At 43.3% G+C, this 16,760-nt stretch overlaps 1 protein-coding gene across 2 annotated transcripts in view; it reads right to left on the bottom strand.

The window, feature by feature from the left end:
• atxn7 (ataxin 7) overlaps positions 1–16,760 on the bottom strand; it is a 55,101-nt gene that overhangs the window by 3,452 nt on the left and 34,889 nt on the right. For both annotated transcript variants that reach the window (XM_080727690.1, XM_080727691.1), the window contains exons 6-12: positions 10,530–10,803; positions 8,044–8,393; positions 7,170–7,252; positions 5,098–5,405; positions 3,413–3,605; positions 2,437–2,558; positions 1,181–1,525 (exon numbers count right to left, since the gene is read on the bottom strand). In XM_080727690.1, coding sequence (XP_080583816.1) covers positions 1,181–1,525; positions 2,437–2,558; positions 3,413–3,605; positions 5,098–5,405; positions 7,170–7,252; positions 8,044–8,393; positions 10,530–10,803 — 1,675 coding nt within the window. The remainder of the gene's footprint in view (positions 1–1,180; positions 1,526–2,436; positions 2,559–3,412; positions 3,606–5,097; positions 5,406–7,169; positions 7,253–8,043; positions 8,394–10,529; positions 10,804–16,760) is intronic.

Here is a 16,760-nt window from a genome sequence, read left to right as displayed (position 1 = left end):
GAACTAAATATTTTGAGATGGGGGTCCGTGGCCAAATAAATATAATTTTGGGGGTCCTTCACATGAAAAGGTTTGAGAACCACTGACATGGTAGTCTCTCAAGAACAGACTAACTGAGCTCCAGTTAAGTGAAAAGGACCTTTTCTTTGATAATGGCTGGCCAGATTGCTGACATAGAAACATAGGTTTTTCAAAAAACCTTAGAAGGATTCAAAAGACACTTATAGAATCGGGTCAAAATTCGAATTTTCACGATTTTTCAAAAATAGCAGATCTACAAGCTCGCAGCGCGGCTGTGAGCTTGTATATCTGCTATTTTTCAGTAGTTAAAGCATAAAATAATGAAACAAAATGTGTACCCGTTCTGAATGGGTTAATATACCTTTGAGTTGTTATGCACACAAAAAATCCCAAGACTGAAATCTATTTTCAGACCATGTCCCAATATGGGCTTTTTGAAATGGCACCAATATTTGGGGTGTTTCCCTGAAGTTCTGAACTGCCTTCGCTGAATGTGCGTGTGTGCCAATCCATGCTGCATTTTATAGAAGTATCTTCTGAAGTTCTTTTGCATTCTATTGCTAGTCTGACCAATTCAATTACTCATATCTTATAAATGTATACATTATAACTATTAAATCATAACTGCTTTTTAGTTTGGAGATCACTTGACTAGTGTTTTGACGACTTTGACATTCACGCCGCGGCCATTGGGATCTGCGCTGATCTCGCAAGTCCCCAGGACTGAGAACTTTAACCCCCATTCTGTGTTGCCTAAAACTGGAGGATTGATTTTGGGGTTTGTATTGCAAATACTACCAAATAACACAAAAACTAACATTGGAAAAACCTTTTCATTAACTGAACTAAATAAAAACTGGAATAAGAGAATAAACGATAACTAAGTGAAACTGTATTGTGTGTTTACAAAACTAAAACAAACTGAAATTAGACAAAATGACCGTAGTTTTAGTTTTTCTTGCTGCCAACAGCAACTGAACATATTTTGGTATATTGGTATGTTGGGTTTTATTACACAATAGGCCTACTTAATTCTGCACCTGACAAATAACCCACAAAACAACACTAAAAACTAAAATAAAACTAAGCGTTAAAACTAACTGAATTCGAAAAACTAACTAAAACTAAACTATAATGAAAAATCCTAAACTATTCCAACCTTGTAGAGGAGGCGGAGCGGGACTTGAGCGCCCGGCCCGAGGCGGCGAGGGAGGGAGCGGACGACGAAGAAGAGGAGGAGTGGGCTGAAGGCATCTGCGGCGACGAAGACACTGGTCGGGCCTGCGCGGTGCCGTCGGCCCCGGGACCCTGCGGGGAGCTGCGCGTGTTCAGGGTGGTCCCGTAGGAGAGCGCAGAGGAGGGGCCGTAGGGGGGCTGGGGCGGGGGCGTGGCAGGGGGCCCCAGGAAGCCCGAGGAGGGAGTGCTACCGTGGGAGTTTGTGCTTGTCCTGTGGGCCGGCGCGACAGAGGAGGACGACGAGTTCTCCAAGGCCAAAGGGATTTTCCTACAAAGGAGGACAGGTACGTATGAATGATCAATTAGAACAGTGATCACCCATCGCGGTCGTCGTGTCGGGCAGAAACCTCTCGTCTCAATATTTTTGTTGAATTAATGCCCTACTTCAGGGCTGCACAAAAGGTAGATTGTGATCTACCAGTAGATCACAAAGGCTGTGAAGGTAGACCACATGACATGCCTCTAAAAATAAATTAAAATATAAAGAAAAATATTCAAAAACAAAAATCACAAAACCCCTCTTCTTGGCATCTGTCACTTGAATTAAGGTGACTCGATAGATTGACATCAAGAAGGGCCTGTCAGCTTCCTTCATAACTTGCTTTGTTTTCAAGAGTTTGATTTGTTTTCAAGAGTCTTTGTTTTCAAGAGTCTTATCATTACAAAGAACCCAAAAACATAAGACTAACCTAAGACTTTGTTCCCACTATTTCCCATTTCAAGTGTGTTTGTCTTATGCAACGTTAGTGCCGCCATTCCAAAGCCCCATCAGATATTATTTGGGGCTGGGTAGATCCTGCTGAGTTGGTCATTTTAAAAGTAGCTCTCAAGTCAAAAAAATGAGGGCACCGCTGCCCTACTTGATCACACTACAGTGTCACACAAAAATATCAAAAGTAGCAGATCTGCAAGATTGAACAGAGACTACAACAGATTGTTGATCTGTTGCTTTTGCCATTAAAAAAAAAAAAAAAAAAGAATAATCTGAAAAGTAACCGTTTTGGACATTTCCACCCGACAGGAAAAAAAAAATAACATGGCATTTCTTTCCGTCAAGATCAAAGAAGACACCCCAGATGGCCCAGAATCTCGAGTCACTCCAAGCCATCTACCCTCCCCACACAAATAATAATTTGCACAAGATAAGAGATGTGGATAATGGAGCCAGAAAAGACATACTTCCACATCTGAGAGTTGACGTGCTTGTCCATCATGGCGGTCAGTGCACATCGCATCCGGTCCCAGCGACGGTCAAACGAGTAGCAGCTTCTGCCAAACAGTCGACTCCCGAAGGTACAGTACTGGAGGGACAGAGTCTGCTGTTAGGATTTATTATTATCAACATAATATCTACATTATATTTTAGTAACACAACTTAAATGACATTTCAGGGACTGGAAACTCAGAACTTCTACTTACAGATTAACATTTTCAATAGCAGGAGATAAGTTAAAAAAGAAAAAGAGTTACAGTCCTTAACATCAAAGCCTGGTCCCTGAAGAAATGCATCAAAACAGACCACTTGTGAAGTTGTGCTAGGAATAGTTCTGTGTGATGGGAGATGAGTCTGTGTGACAACTAGGGATGGGACGATATGAAAAATATCGCGATAATCAATCCTGGGGCGGAACGTTTGCCAAAAAATAGCCGATCTACAAGCTCACAACACGTCGCAAGATCTGCTATTTTTTGGCGAAGACATTTGATAGAGAGTGGAAAAAAAGACAGTATCAAGTAAGTACCTTTTACCAATTATAGAGGGTTTAAGTGGTACCGCATATGCAGCTCGGCAAATAAAAGGTGAATTGATCCCAGTGCATGACGGAGGACGATATCACGATAAATTAAATCTCCACAACACGATTAACGCTAGTGTTTTTAATCGTGATAAACAATAATATCGCGTATCGTCCCATCCCTTCTAACAACCAGGAAACAGTTACTCCACCGTTACCATCGGTGAGGGACTTTCCCATGTGGGAGTGGTTGTATGAATAAACCTAACTCTAACCTTAGTCAAACTATGCCTAAACCTAACCTAAACACCGGGGAAAAAGGGAGTCCCCTGTTGGTGAAGTATCATTATATTGGATATCGATATGGAACAGAAAAGTCACCCTAGTTGAGGGTCAAGTGTTGCAGACAGTGGACTTACCGCTGCCGGCCGAGGGTGATAACCTGAATAGTGGCAGTCCAGTTTGTCCGGGCCCTCCTCCCGCTCCTCGTTCTCCCCCTCGTCGCTGGAGGGCCGGGAGAAGCCGTCGGGGGCGGTCGGGGGATGGTGCGTCGACTCGTGGACCAACGAGGGGTCCCCGGGTGGACCCCCGCCTCCGTGACCGCTGTTTAGTCTGACAAGGGTAGAGGAGGGGGGAAAGAGCAGTGTTCATTTTGACAGCACATTTTTATTAACCCATTTAGGGCCTAGAATTATTGAATGCTTTAACCAGTGAAAAATAGCAGATATACAAGCTCACAGCGCGGCACCGAGTGCCGCGCTGCGAGCTTGTAGATCTGCTATTTTTTAAAAAGTCGTGAAAATGTGTGCAAATCTTTGAATATATGTATTTTCAAAGCGAACGTTTGTAACTCAAATTTTGCTTCTGGGTGGTCCCTGGAACTAGATATTTTGAGATGGGGGGTGCGTGGCCAAATAAATATCATTTTGGGGGTCCTTCACATGAAAAGGTTTGAGAACCACTGACATAGTAGTCTCTCAAGAACAGACTAACTGAGCTCCAGTTAAGTGAAAAGGACCTTTTCTTTGACAATGGCTGGCCAGATTGCTGACATAGAAACATAGGTTTTTTCCAAAAATCTTAGAAGGATTCAAAAGACACTTATAGAATCGGGTCAAAATTCTAATTTTCACGATTTTTCAAAAATAGCAGATCTACAAGCTCGCAGCGCGGCACTCGGTGCCGCGCTGTGAGCTTGTATATCTGCTATTTTTTTATATTTAAAGCATAAAATATTGCGTCATAATGTGTTCAGGCCTAAATGGGTTTAGTTTTAGTTTCTGCCGTGACCTGAAGACTCACCTCTTCAGACTCCACCTAAGCCCATAGCACTTACCGTAGCACTTGGCTAACCTCAAATGACCATACATGTAATTTAGAATAATTATGTTATAATTTGAACAAATACACCAGTGTGTATTGGCTGGCTGATGACGTAGCTACCCTAACCGTATTCTGATTCGCTGGAACAACATCCAATCAGCAACGATGTTGCCTACGTCACAAGTTTGACGTTCGGAAATACGAGTCGACTGAATCATGGCCAGACTGAGAATCTAAGTGACATTTTACATGGCGATTAATTGTCACTCAATGATTGCGTTTTTGTCGCTGACAATTACATTTCTGTTTGGCTTGTAGGCAAGTTGCACATGGCAGATATGACACATAACCTAAATATACAAAGAAATGACTGACATATTTGACAACTTTATACTTAAAAAATAACATTGATAGTGGAAGTAGCCGATCTACAATCTCGCAATGCAATGCTTTGTGAGCTTGTAGATCTGCTATTTTTTCCGCTATTTTTTCCGCTAAAATATATATATGAACATTTTTCAAAATGGAAACAATTATGACGATTATGAAAAATACTCACGATTATGTCAAATAATCGCGATTATGTCAAATAATGGCGATTAGGCGATTATGTAATAATTGTGACAGCCCTATCCAAAACATTATTTTTTTTGGGGGGGGGTCACCAGATGACAGTAAAGTGACAGTTTGTCCGGGAAAGGTTGAGAACCACTGCCATATACGGTGTACACATCAGCGGGCCGTCCTCAACAGGTGGACGAAGAGAACAACAAGTCCTTACCGTGGAAGACCGGCGTTGTGAGGTTTGGGCTTTCCGAGTGGTAAAGGCTTAGCAGTGGCGTCCGGCGCGGGTCCGTTGCCGTGGTGGGCCGCCTGGTGGGGGTCGGAGGAGGAGAGGCGGTGGGGCGAGGGGTGGTGGGGGTCCCTGAGAGCGGGGGTGGTGGTGGTGGTGGTGGGGGGCTGCTGGGAGTGGAGAGGGGGGTGGATCTCCCTCTCGCGTTCCCGGGCTCTGTTCTTGTGCTCGGCCAGCAGGGTGTCGAAGCGCTTCCTCCGCCCCGGAACCGCCCTCCGCTGGCCTAAGGAATGTGTCTGTGGGGGGAGGGGGGAGAGGTCAAGATCAGGTGTATCGCACCAAATTCTGGGCCCTGGGTACAAGGATTCACTGCGGAAGGACCCCTTGTGACACCCCTGGGTGTATGCGTACTTGCAGTGTTCATTTCATCGACCAAAACTATGACGAAGAATGTTCTGCAACCGCCTTTTTTCACTGGAATTAAAACCAATCTACGATGAAAAAAAAAAGCCTAAACAAGTTGACAATCTCCTCAACAAATAAAAACAGGACTAAAATGTTTCGGAGGGACTAGTGGTTTTCTAGCACAAAACATTTTCAGATGGGTGGTCCACCGCTGCGGCAAAATACATATCATTTTGTGAGTCCTTGGCACAAAAACGTTTGAGAAAGACAGATTTAGAAGGCATTTGTAGAATTGACTAAATTAAATTAAAACAGGCCAGTGGAGAGAGGCAATGTCTTCAAACTCAACATGGCCGACAAACTGAGGTACCGGGAAAACAAGAATGGAATGCATTATGACATTTTCCAAATCCAATATCATGGGGAGTGAATCATGCGATTTCTTTTTTTGCAATCACGTGATCACCCTGCATGGGTGAGAGTCTCGGAAACGGGGTCATGCTCAAGCTCCCTCAGCCCTATGTTCCCTCAGCCCTATGTTCCCTCAGCCTTATGTTCCCTCAGCCCTATGTTCCCTCACTCCCTAACAATTTATTATAACCTATGTTCCCTCAACCCTATGTTTCCCCCAGCCCTATGTTCCCTCAATTCCAAAATAGACCCTATGTTCCCTCAGCCCTATGTTCCCTCAACCCAAAAATAGACCCTATGTTCCCTCAGCCCAAAATAGACGGTGCCATGGCATTGGTCCGACATCTCATTGTTCCGATGTCCCATTAAGGGCGTCTTACTGGGCAAGGTCACGCCATCTGTCTTGGCCATATATGGATTCTGTTGGTGTGGTTCCCCTAACAGGGCATCATCTGGGAATACCCATAAGTGAACTTTTAATTTATGTTATCCTTTATTAATATATATATCGGACCAGTTACCCATATATGGAGATCCCTGTTACCCATGCATTCACAGATATGGCCTTAATAATGATGACATCAGGGATCTCCATATATGGGCATATAAAGAGTTAGCATTCTTCAGGTTAACATTCACCAGGTTAGCATTCACCAGCATCGGCAGGTCAGCATTCACAAGGTTAGCATTCACCAGCATTCAAAAGGTTAGCATTCACCAGTGTCGGCAGGTCCGCATTCACGGGTTAGCATACACCAGTGTTGGCAGGTCAGCATTCACCAGGTTAGTATTCACCAGGTTAGCATTCAACAGCGTCGGCAGGTTAGCATTCACCAGGTTAGCATTCACCAGGTTAGCATTCACCAGCATCGGACGAATGGGGCGTCAGAACAATGAGACGTCGGAAACAATGTCATGGGGGACTGAGATTTTTGGTCTGAGGGAACATAGGGCTGAGGGAACATAGGGTCCTATTTTGGGATGAGGGAACATAGGTCTGAGGGAACATAGGGCTGAGGGAACATAAGGCTGAGGGAACATAGGGTTGAGGGAACATAAGGCTGAGGGAACATAAGGCTGAGGGAACATAGGGCTGAGGGAGCTTGAGCATGGACCCTCGGAAACAAATAGGGTGACTCATAGCTTGCGAAGAGTGCCATCTAACACAACGTCTTTGGAAATGAAGTAAAACTTCAGACAACGAGGCCTCGGAGAGAGGGAGAACTCGAGAAGGAACTTGTTACCTTGCATGTGAGGGATCTTGTGCATGGTTTCCGAGCCGTTATATCCATAACGCCACAGTGGATATCTGGTTGGAACTCGCGTTCTGATGGAGAAGAGGGTAGAAGAGGGAGTAAGCCATTGAGCAAAAGGTGTGCGGGACAATGTTAACGAACAGGCATTGCAACATATATGCTACCCTACACACACACGATGCTCAGGAAGGTCTTTGGATATGAGCTTTTTAACAACTTTAACCCAAGCATCAGGAGGGATTTAGTCTCTCGATTACAGACTTTTGCATTGATGCAAAAATGGCGTCGAACTTTTCCTTGACGATGGCTAGCCAGATTGGGAGAGATTAGTCTATCTACAAGCGCACAACGTGTCGCAAATTGTGAGCTTGTACATCGGCTATTTTTGGCACTGAGGTTTGGTGTGGCTGGAAGAAAAGCGCTCCATGTACACAGTTGCAACTCATCTACAGTAGAGGGTTTAATTTTATCTAAGGTATAGGGTTTAAAATAAATGGTTAAGAGCTCTGAGCTTCTAATTCAGCAAATCGTCACTGTCGGGCAGAAACCTGGCTTTGTATGGTGAAGCCCTGCTTCACCATACAAAACTGTCTAACAAAACCTGTGAAAATAGCAGCTCTACAAGCACACAACGCCTCGTGGAGCGAGGCGTTGTGTGCTTATAGATCGGGTATTTTCACTAGTTTAAATCATTTTTAAAATGCTAAATACAAAACAAACTGTTTTGGACATACACTGTTTCCCACCCAACAACGATGAAATATTACATTACATAAACGTGAAAAAAAAAAAGAAAAAAAAAAAAAAAAAAAAAAAAAAAAGATAAATATGCAGATAACCAAAAGAACAAAACCAGACGGACCTGACAGTCTCTTGTAGAGGTGGCGTCTGCTACTGGCGCTGCTGTCCTGCTGCTGCTTCTTGTCGGCGAGGGAGGCCGAGAGGTGGCCCTTGCCGTTGGGGATGTGGCCCCCAGGGGCCAGCACGGGAGGCTTTGGTATGGAGGGACAGTTAAGGCCTGGCTTGAGGGCCGAGGAGGAGGAGTTGGAGGAGGTGGGGGCGGTAGTGTTGGAGCTCACAGTGGTGCTGTTGGAGGAAGAGGTGGAGGTGGTGGAGGACGTCGAGGCGGGGGCCGGGGGAGCCTGCGTCAGCTTGGCCGACGCCATGTCCGACTTCAGGTTCATCTTCTCCACCTTGACGGCTGGGCTGAGGCTGAGAGCGAGAGGAGAATACATTCAGGGCTTGACATTAACTTTTTGAGGCACTTGTCCTTTAGACCAGGGGTTTTCAAAGTGGGTGACGGGGCACCATGGGGTGCCGCGACAGCAGTCCAGGGGTGCCGTGAGATCATTTGATAATATTTGGAATTTATTTGGACACTTGAAAAAATATTTAGTATAATTTTAAACTGAAAGTTCTAACAAAAATGGCTATTATCTCAACATTTTCCTCAACATCACTAAAATATTGTTACTGTCGGGCAGAAACCTCGTATCTCCAAGTTTCAAATGTGTACGTTTTTTGGTAAAGCAAAACCCCTGCTTCATCATACAAGACTGTCGCACAAAACTAGTGCGACACATCATACAGGGCCTCGCTGTGTGCTTGTAGATCTGCTGTTTTCACTCGTTTTAGTACAGTTTATGGATGATAAATACAAAACGAACGGTTTTGGACATACAAGGTTTCCACCCGACAACGACAATATATTATAAATATAATGTGCTTGGAGTGAAAATTATAATCTAGGGGTGCCTCGGATTAAAAACAATATTTATGGGGTACCCTGAGACAAAAAAGTTTGGGAACCCCTGCTTTAGACAAGAATTTGCCATTTCACAGTCATTTCTTTTTCAGTTTTCCCCCAGAAAGTTAAAAAAAGTGTTAAATTGAACAGTAAATACAATTTTACATATAATTTTATAATTGACAATTTACTTTGTGGGGAAGTGGGCATGACCTTTGGGGAAAAGTCCCTCCGAGACCTTAGTGTCAACCCCTGCTATCGGAAATCGGGAAGGAGAAAATGGCAACGGTACTCCAATCTTTAATTCAGAGATGTGGGAAGATGCTGAATTCCAGATAGGTCGTTTTTACGGTTCCCGACAACGGTAGATTTAAATTTCAAGTCTACATCTGGAAGGCCAGACGAGGGATGAGGGGTTAAGATTGAAGTGGCAGGGGAGGACTAACCCAAAGGAAGGAAAACACAGAAAAAGTGCAGGGATTGAGGGATTTCAGAGGCAGGGGGAGAAAAGGCCAACACTATCCACAGAGCAATGCTGCTCCAGGTGTTTTGGCGTTTGTTTTAAGTCGACTAGAGCCCGACGAGGGCGGTCCCCAAATTATTTTTGGGGGTGCCCAGATGATTAACTTAATGTGCAACATTGTTTTCTCACTTATCAAACCGACTTACATTTTAAGAGTGTATCTGCACATTTCTAAAGTGACAATTTAAGAACTTTTTAACACAGCGGGTGCCCAGAATTATTCAACTTTTAATTTGCTGGTGCCCATGGCAACCCGCCATTTTACCTACCTTTGAAGTACTGGCGAGAAAAGTAATCAGAGTAAATGTAATCCAAGCATGTCCTGTTTATTTCGCGAAAATCTTGTCTTTCAGTCAGGACCGTTTTTTATCAATTCTAAGCCACAGCGTTTGTGTTACGGCCGGTAGAAGAGGCCGCCATTTGAGAAAAAAAGAAAAAAGGAAAAGAATCTGGAGAAAACAGCATTTTTGTGCAGCCGCTAAACAGGAAGTCAACGAGACAGACAGCACGTCCGGGTGACGTAATTTCACGCTGCATGTTGGGAAATGGAGTTTGTTTCATCACCGTGGTAGCCAAGTACAGTAGCTACAGTACAGTATAGTATAGTTTACTGTACAACACGTTAACGCGTTGTTGGGCACTCGTAAACATCAAAGAGATTAGCGCGTGGGCACCACGTGGGCGTTTAATGTGTTAATACCTCTAAAATGACAAATTAAACATTGGCCAAATTAGATGCAGAAATTGTGAAAATAACCGATCGACATGCTCACAACGCCTCGCAACGTGAGGTGTTGTGAGCATGTAGATCTACTATTTTCAGAATAGAACCGTGTTATGCAAAGTTTTATTCCTCAACTCTGGGTGGTGGGGGTCCCCAGTTCAAATATGATTATTTTGGGGGTCGCAGCCTGAAAAGGTCGAGAACCAATGTCCTAGACCACCGATTATCGGTTTTGACCGATACGTTTTCAAAAAAGTGCAAATAACCAATTTGAATAAACTATGGATATTTGCACAACTTGACCGTAAAAAAAAATAAAGTTGCCGGTGGTTTTTGCGTGGAGGAGAAACGTACATCCTGTCAGGCTGCAGCACCCTGAAGGGGGGGAAGTGGCTCCTTCGCTGGGTGCCAGGCAGCGTCTCTTTGGCTGGTTTGAGGGGTTTGGACTTGGAGGGGGTCGCGGAGGAGGAGACGGCGGAGCCCGCCGTGGAGGGCCGCCCCCCCTGGACGCCCCCGGAGGAGGCCGTGCTGCTCAGGCCGGGCGCCGCCCCGACGCCGCCGCTGCTCCGGTTCCGCGCCGACAGAGGGAAGGCCGAGGGAGGCTTGAGGGCCGAGCTGTGTCTTCTCTCTGCGGAAGGACAGGGGAGGAGAGGTTAACACTTAAAAACACCTTCTAAATCCTGACCCAAGTTATCTGGAAAACAGCACATTTATATTAACCCATTCAGAACGGGTACACATTATTGTATATCATTATTTTATGCTTTAACTATTGAAAAATAGCAGATATACAAGCTCACAGCGCGGCACCAAGTGCCGCGCTGTGGATCTGCTATTTTTGAAAAATCGTGAAAATTAGAATTTTGACCCGATTCTACAAGTGTCTTTTGAATCCTTCTAAGATTTTTTTGAAAAACCTATGTTTCTATGTCAGCAATCTGGCCAGCCATCGTCAAATAAAAGGTCCTTTTCACTTAACTCATACAGTGCCAAACGACTTTTAGATCAACTTTCTCACTATGGACTTCCCTGCCAGACGACTTAAATCGACTTTTACTTAGAAAAAAAACAAAAAAAAAATTTTTTTTTCAAAAAAATTTTTTTTCAAAAAAAAATGTTTGGACCCCATTAAATCTAGTAAACATGATTTTAATCGCGATTTTGCATGTTCCACCCCCATACAACCCCATCTTTCATACAGGATAGCCATCTTTGCTTACATAACATGTAAAACATAATGGCTATTATCTCAAGAATGCCTGAACGGATTTCCAATCTGTTTTTTTTGTTTGAACGCTGTGAACAGCCTGCACAAACATGGTGCATGATCTGTGCATGGGCGTGCATGATCTGTGCACTATAAATTACATGGAAGTCTATGGAGAGGGCTGGCAGGGAGAACCCAAAGAAGGCATATTTAATTGGCAGTAACTGAGTTAAAGAGCTCAGTTAAAGGAGCTATAGTCAACTTTTTCGTTGTAGGGCCGGCACTTTGTTTACATCCTAGTCTATAGACTAGAATGTAAACAAAGTGTCGGTCTGACAATGGCCAAAATGATTATTTTATTATTATTTTACGCTTTTTGTGGTCATTTTTGAGTAGAAACACATATATGAAGCTTATTAATTTTTTATAACATATTTTCGAAACATTTTTATTTTAGCATCTGTTTTTCAAGAAAAAGTTGACTATAGCTCCTTAAGTCTGTTCTTGAGAGACTACTATGTCAGTGGTTCTCAAACCTTTTCATGTGAAGGGTTAGGGTTAGGGTTCATATGAGACATATGGGAGACAAAAAAAGCTAAGGGCTTGTTTCCATTGTGGACCATTAAACATTCAAAATACGATACAAAATGAAAAATATATAACAATATACAGTTTAAAACTGTTCATGATAACAAAAAATAAAATAAAAAATAAAAAAAACCAAACAGCTGGCAGCCTGAACCAAAGAGCTGTTTTCATTCTAGAGCATTCCACTTAAAACAGGTGATATTTGTAAGATCATTCAATGTAATTATGCAAATGTAGAGGAAATTAATATCAATGTGAGCAGCCAGAAACCCTTCTGCAAATGGAAAAAAGCAGGTTTCCTCAACAACAAATAAGTACAAAGGATTTGCAAGCCAATCCAACTAAAGAAATAACTAGCCCTGGGGTTGAGAGAGCACTTGGAAAGCTTAGGACAAGACAGAATTGAGAAAGGACAGACAGAAATAGCATCAAAAGGGGATACGTGGGCCAATTGCTCTCATTCAAAACGTGATATCTTTTACCCGCCCTTGGAAAGATATGGTAGCACAGCAATGGCTTGCAGCGTCACCAGACACATTACATTACATTGTTGTAACGCGATAGGAGGGACTATGGACTATGGTCAGGTTTTAACACATTAAAACTACTAAAACGCAACAGAGTTGCAACTGTACTTGGTAAATTCTTTTCCCTCTACATCACATTTCTTCAGAGATTGGAGCTTGTAGATCTGCTATTTTCGCAAAACATACCCCCCCATGCAGGTCAAGGTAACCATTAAGCTTAATTTATACTTCAGTGCACGATTAATCAAATTAACAGACTTTCAACAGAAAAAAAGGACACTGTCAACATTCAATCAAGGCATTATAAGTGTAGGCAACAATGTTGCCTAGACCAGGGATACTCAAAACTTCTGAACCGGCGGGCCACATTACAAAAATGTCAAGGGGCCGCGGGCCAGTTGATAAAATGACATTAACTTGATAACTTCTCTCTTTTATTTGCTTTATTTCCACATAAGACAAGTGAAATGCGCATTATTTTATGGCTTGTAATTCCGTTTATATTCTATCAATGACACAATTTGTAATCAAAGTAATTTCAAAGTACTTTCTCTCTTTTATAATAATTCTGTGCAATTACCATATTCCACACAAACACTAAAACAAACTAATGTACATTTGTCTGGGTTGTTGTCTATCTGTCTGCCTGCTATCAAGTGGGATAACATTAAATATAGCTGAGCACATCTCTCTTTCAATTGCTTCACAATGTTATTTATGACTTGGCCCACATTCAACACAAAAGGCTTTTTACAGAAAATAAACTTGTGAAAACAGATTTAGTTGTGGCTATTGCTAAGGAAAATAAAATCAAACAATACTTAAATTAGATTCCCAGACTTTTTAGCTACCAAATGGCTAATGATGGAGTTGTTAAGTACAGGCCTACATCTCTCTTTAATTTAATTTGCAGGCATACAATGTCGTTTTGGGTATGCTAATTGGTCAGGCAGAGCCAAAGGTAAATCGGCGATTTCAATGGCTGCTTTCAAGATGTTTTGGCCATTATCTCTGGAACGCAAGGTCCAATCTGCTCAGTTTAAAGCTTGTTGGATGGGCTACTTTGAGGAAATTAAGCAGGTGGGCCAGTCAAAATTGTGCCGGAGTTTGAGTATCACTGGCCTAGACTACATAAGGCAAGCCTAAATGGCATTGGCACACATTATTTCACACCATTCCGCTATCACAGACAAGAAACAAAGAAATGTTCGGAACGGTGATTTAAGAAACACGTGGTGCCAAAGTTTGTCTTGTTCTTAATTCAAATCCACAGCAGCTTCCATGGGAGCCTTGATCGTTGGCCAGAGAACAATGACAAGATTAACTTAACCTCTTGTGTCATAAGATGGTCACAATGACACACGGGCATCAGCCACTTCTGTTGATAAGACTATAGGTGGGGAGAGAGTTCTGTTGGAAGAGCTAGCTGAGTAGGCGGTTAGTGATTTTAAATACCGGTACTCCTCTTTACACTAGGACACAAATGAACCAGACTTTAAAGTGTAAAGCATCAAAGGGATGAACGTGAATGGTTAATTTGTGAGCATATGCCTCAGGATAGTTCGGTGATTGCAGGTCGCAGTTACTATGAAAAGCTCCACCGGCTGTCCCTCCGTCTGTCCATCATGTCACACTTTTGCCCCTACACTTATCTCTGGCACCGTTGGCCCTATCGCAAACACTCCTTGGCTGGCAAATCACGACCTCCGCCCCGGATTTCTCAGATGGCCCTCTTCTAGTGCCACCATCAGGCCGATTTCTGAAGTCATGTCATCAACATGGATCTGTCCCATTTCCCATATTATCCCATATATTCCCTCCTGATTGGCTACCATTGCCTTCTAAAGTTTGTGTATGCGATGTGTCGGTCGCTTATCTCCCGATTAGGGAGTCTTACTGGTCATAGTTGAAAAAGTGTTTATTTTATTTATTTATTTAAAAGTATTTATTTTGTGGCTATCCTCTGGTGGGAGTGGGCAAGTGTAGGGCTGGAACGGTATGGAATGTTTACTACTGTGGTGAAAAAGCAACATATCAGTGTAAAGAGAAGTCATTTTATAGACTCCTCTTTCTTTACACTGCGAGACAATTGAATCAAATCTTTAGAGTAAAATATCAAAGGTATGAATGCGAATTTGTGAGGATACGCCTCAGGATCACACATGGATCATAGTCGAAAGAATGTATTTATTTGGTGGGTAGCATCTGGTGGGACGAGGGAGTCAGCGAGTGGAAGGCTGGGAGACGCCATGGGACGTATGGAATGTTTATTATTACCGCGGTGAAAAAAGCAACACATCACGGTGGTTAAGCCGCTCCAAGCCAGCACGGCGAGGTATGGGCCTACTTAAGTGAAACAATGCTGGCCTCACTGTTGCTGCAGGAGGGGCTACTAGTACTTCTACTACTGGGAAATGTACACACTCTGCTATAGCTCCTCACAAACCTTTCTCCACCAGTCCATTAACCTATTAAGGCCGGATATTTTATGCTTTGACTATTGAAAAATAACAGATATACAAGCTTGGTGCCGCGCTGCGAACTTGTAGATCTGCTATTTTGGAAAAATCATGAAAACTTGTGCAAGTCGAGTATTTTGACCCAATTCTATAAGTGTCTTCTAAATCCTACTGTTTTTTTTTTTGGAAAACCTATGTTTCTATGTCAGTGGTGCTCAAACCTTTTCATGCCAAGGACCCCCCAAATCATATGTATTTGTCCGTGGACCCCCATCTCAAAATATTTAGTTCCAGAAGCAAAATTTGAGTTACAAATGTCCGCTTTAAAATACATATATTCAAAGATTTGCAAAAAAGTTTCATGACAGGTTTCAAAACAGCAGATCTAAAAGCTCGCAGCGCGGCACTCGGTGCCGCGCTGCGAGCTTGTATATCTGCTATTTTTTAATAGTTAAAGTATAAAATAATTCCCGGGAAGCGCTCCGGATTGGTGTGTTTTTGAGGCCGCCAGGTTCCCCGACTCCTTTACATTTACAACCTATGCGATCATGGCGCAACACTCCACTTCCCGCTCTCATTCCACACTCCCTCCTTGGCAAGGAGAACACCCTGAGGCCTTTCTCTCTCCCTCCCTCGCTCGCTCGCTCTCCCCCATAGTCCCCGGCAGTTCGTCAACAGCCCGCCTGCATGCAAACTCACACCAGGAAAGCCCAGCGTGACGCAATCTCCCACAATGCTCTGCCACAACACGGAGGGAGCTGAGAGAGAGCCCAATCCCAGTGGTCCTGGAGGGTGGTTATTATAAGACGATCGAGAGATAGAGGGGGTGTATAGACGGAATAGGAGGAGTTTTATTGTTCCCATTCACGCAGTCAAATAAACAGTTGGCTCGACACTATACGGGGAATCCCTGGCAATGGGAGGGACAGAAATGATACAGTAGTGCAGGGTTCCCCAATAGGCGGCCCGCAGGCAATTTGCGGCCCGTGGGGGGCTACTGTCAGGCCCCCACCAACCCCAGTAATAATGGTGGTATAAGAGTAGCAACAACACTAGTATATCGTCGTTGTCAGGTGGAAACCTAGTATCTCCAAATTTGTACGTTCTTTCGCAAATCATACAAGGCCGTCGCACAAAAGCAGTGAAAACAGCAGATCTACAAGAACACAACGCCTCGCGGTGAGAGGCGTTGTGTGCTTGTAGATCGGCTGTTTTCACTTGTTTAAATCATTTTTAAAATGATAAATTCAAAACGAACGGTTTTGGACATACAAGATTTTCACCCGACAATGACGAAAACTGTCGCTGGAGTAGTGGGAACGCCACCGTCGCCCACTGCAATGTTGTGGCCCTCAGCTTGGTACCCTAGACATAATTCGGCCCTTGGGGAAAACTAGTTGGGGAACCCTGCAGTAGTGTAACTGGAGACTCTGGAGTGACAGAGGATTTACTTTAAATGTGGATCTTACTAGACCCCTCACATCATTACATACTCATCTAATTGCAATTATGTGAGATAATCCCAATTATTGTGCCTATAATAGTCATAATCGTTTGCTTGATCTTTCAAAAACAGCGTAAATAATTGAAAGTATAGTAATTCAATAATCATTGAATTTGTCATATATGCTCTGTGCAACTTTAGATTACGAAGCCTAAAAGCCAAACAGAAATGTAACGCAGTTCCATTTCGTGCCTCCAAAACTGTTACTTTTCAGGATTCAAATTAAAGACTAGCAGATCAACACGCTCAAAACGCTTTGGTTCACGCTGCGTTTCGAGCTTGTAGATCTGCTACTTTTGA

The sequence above is a fragment of the Nannobrachium achirus genome (assembly GCF_963921795.1).
Source record: "Nannobrachium achirus genome assembly, chromosome: 6".
Taxonomy (NCBI): domain Eukaryota; kingdom Metazoa; phylum Chordata; class Actinopteri; order Myctophiformes; family Myctophidae; genus Nannobrachium; species Nannobrachium achirus.
The sequence above is the reverse complement of the archived record's forward strand: the minus strand, read 5'-3'. Positions and strand labels throughout refer to the sequence as shown.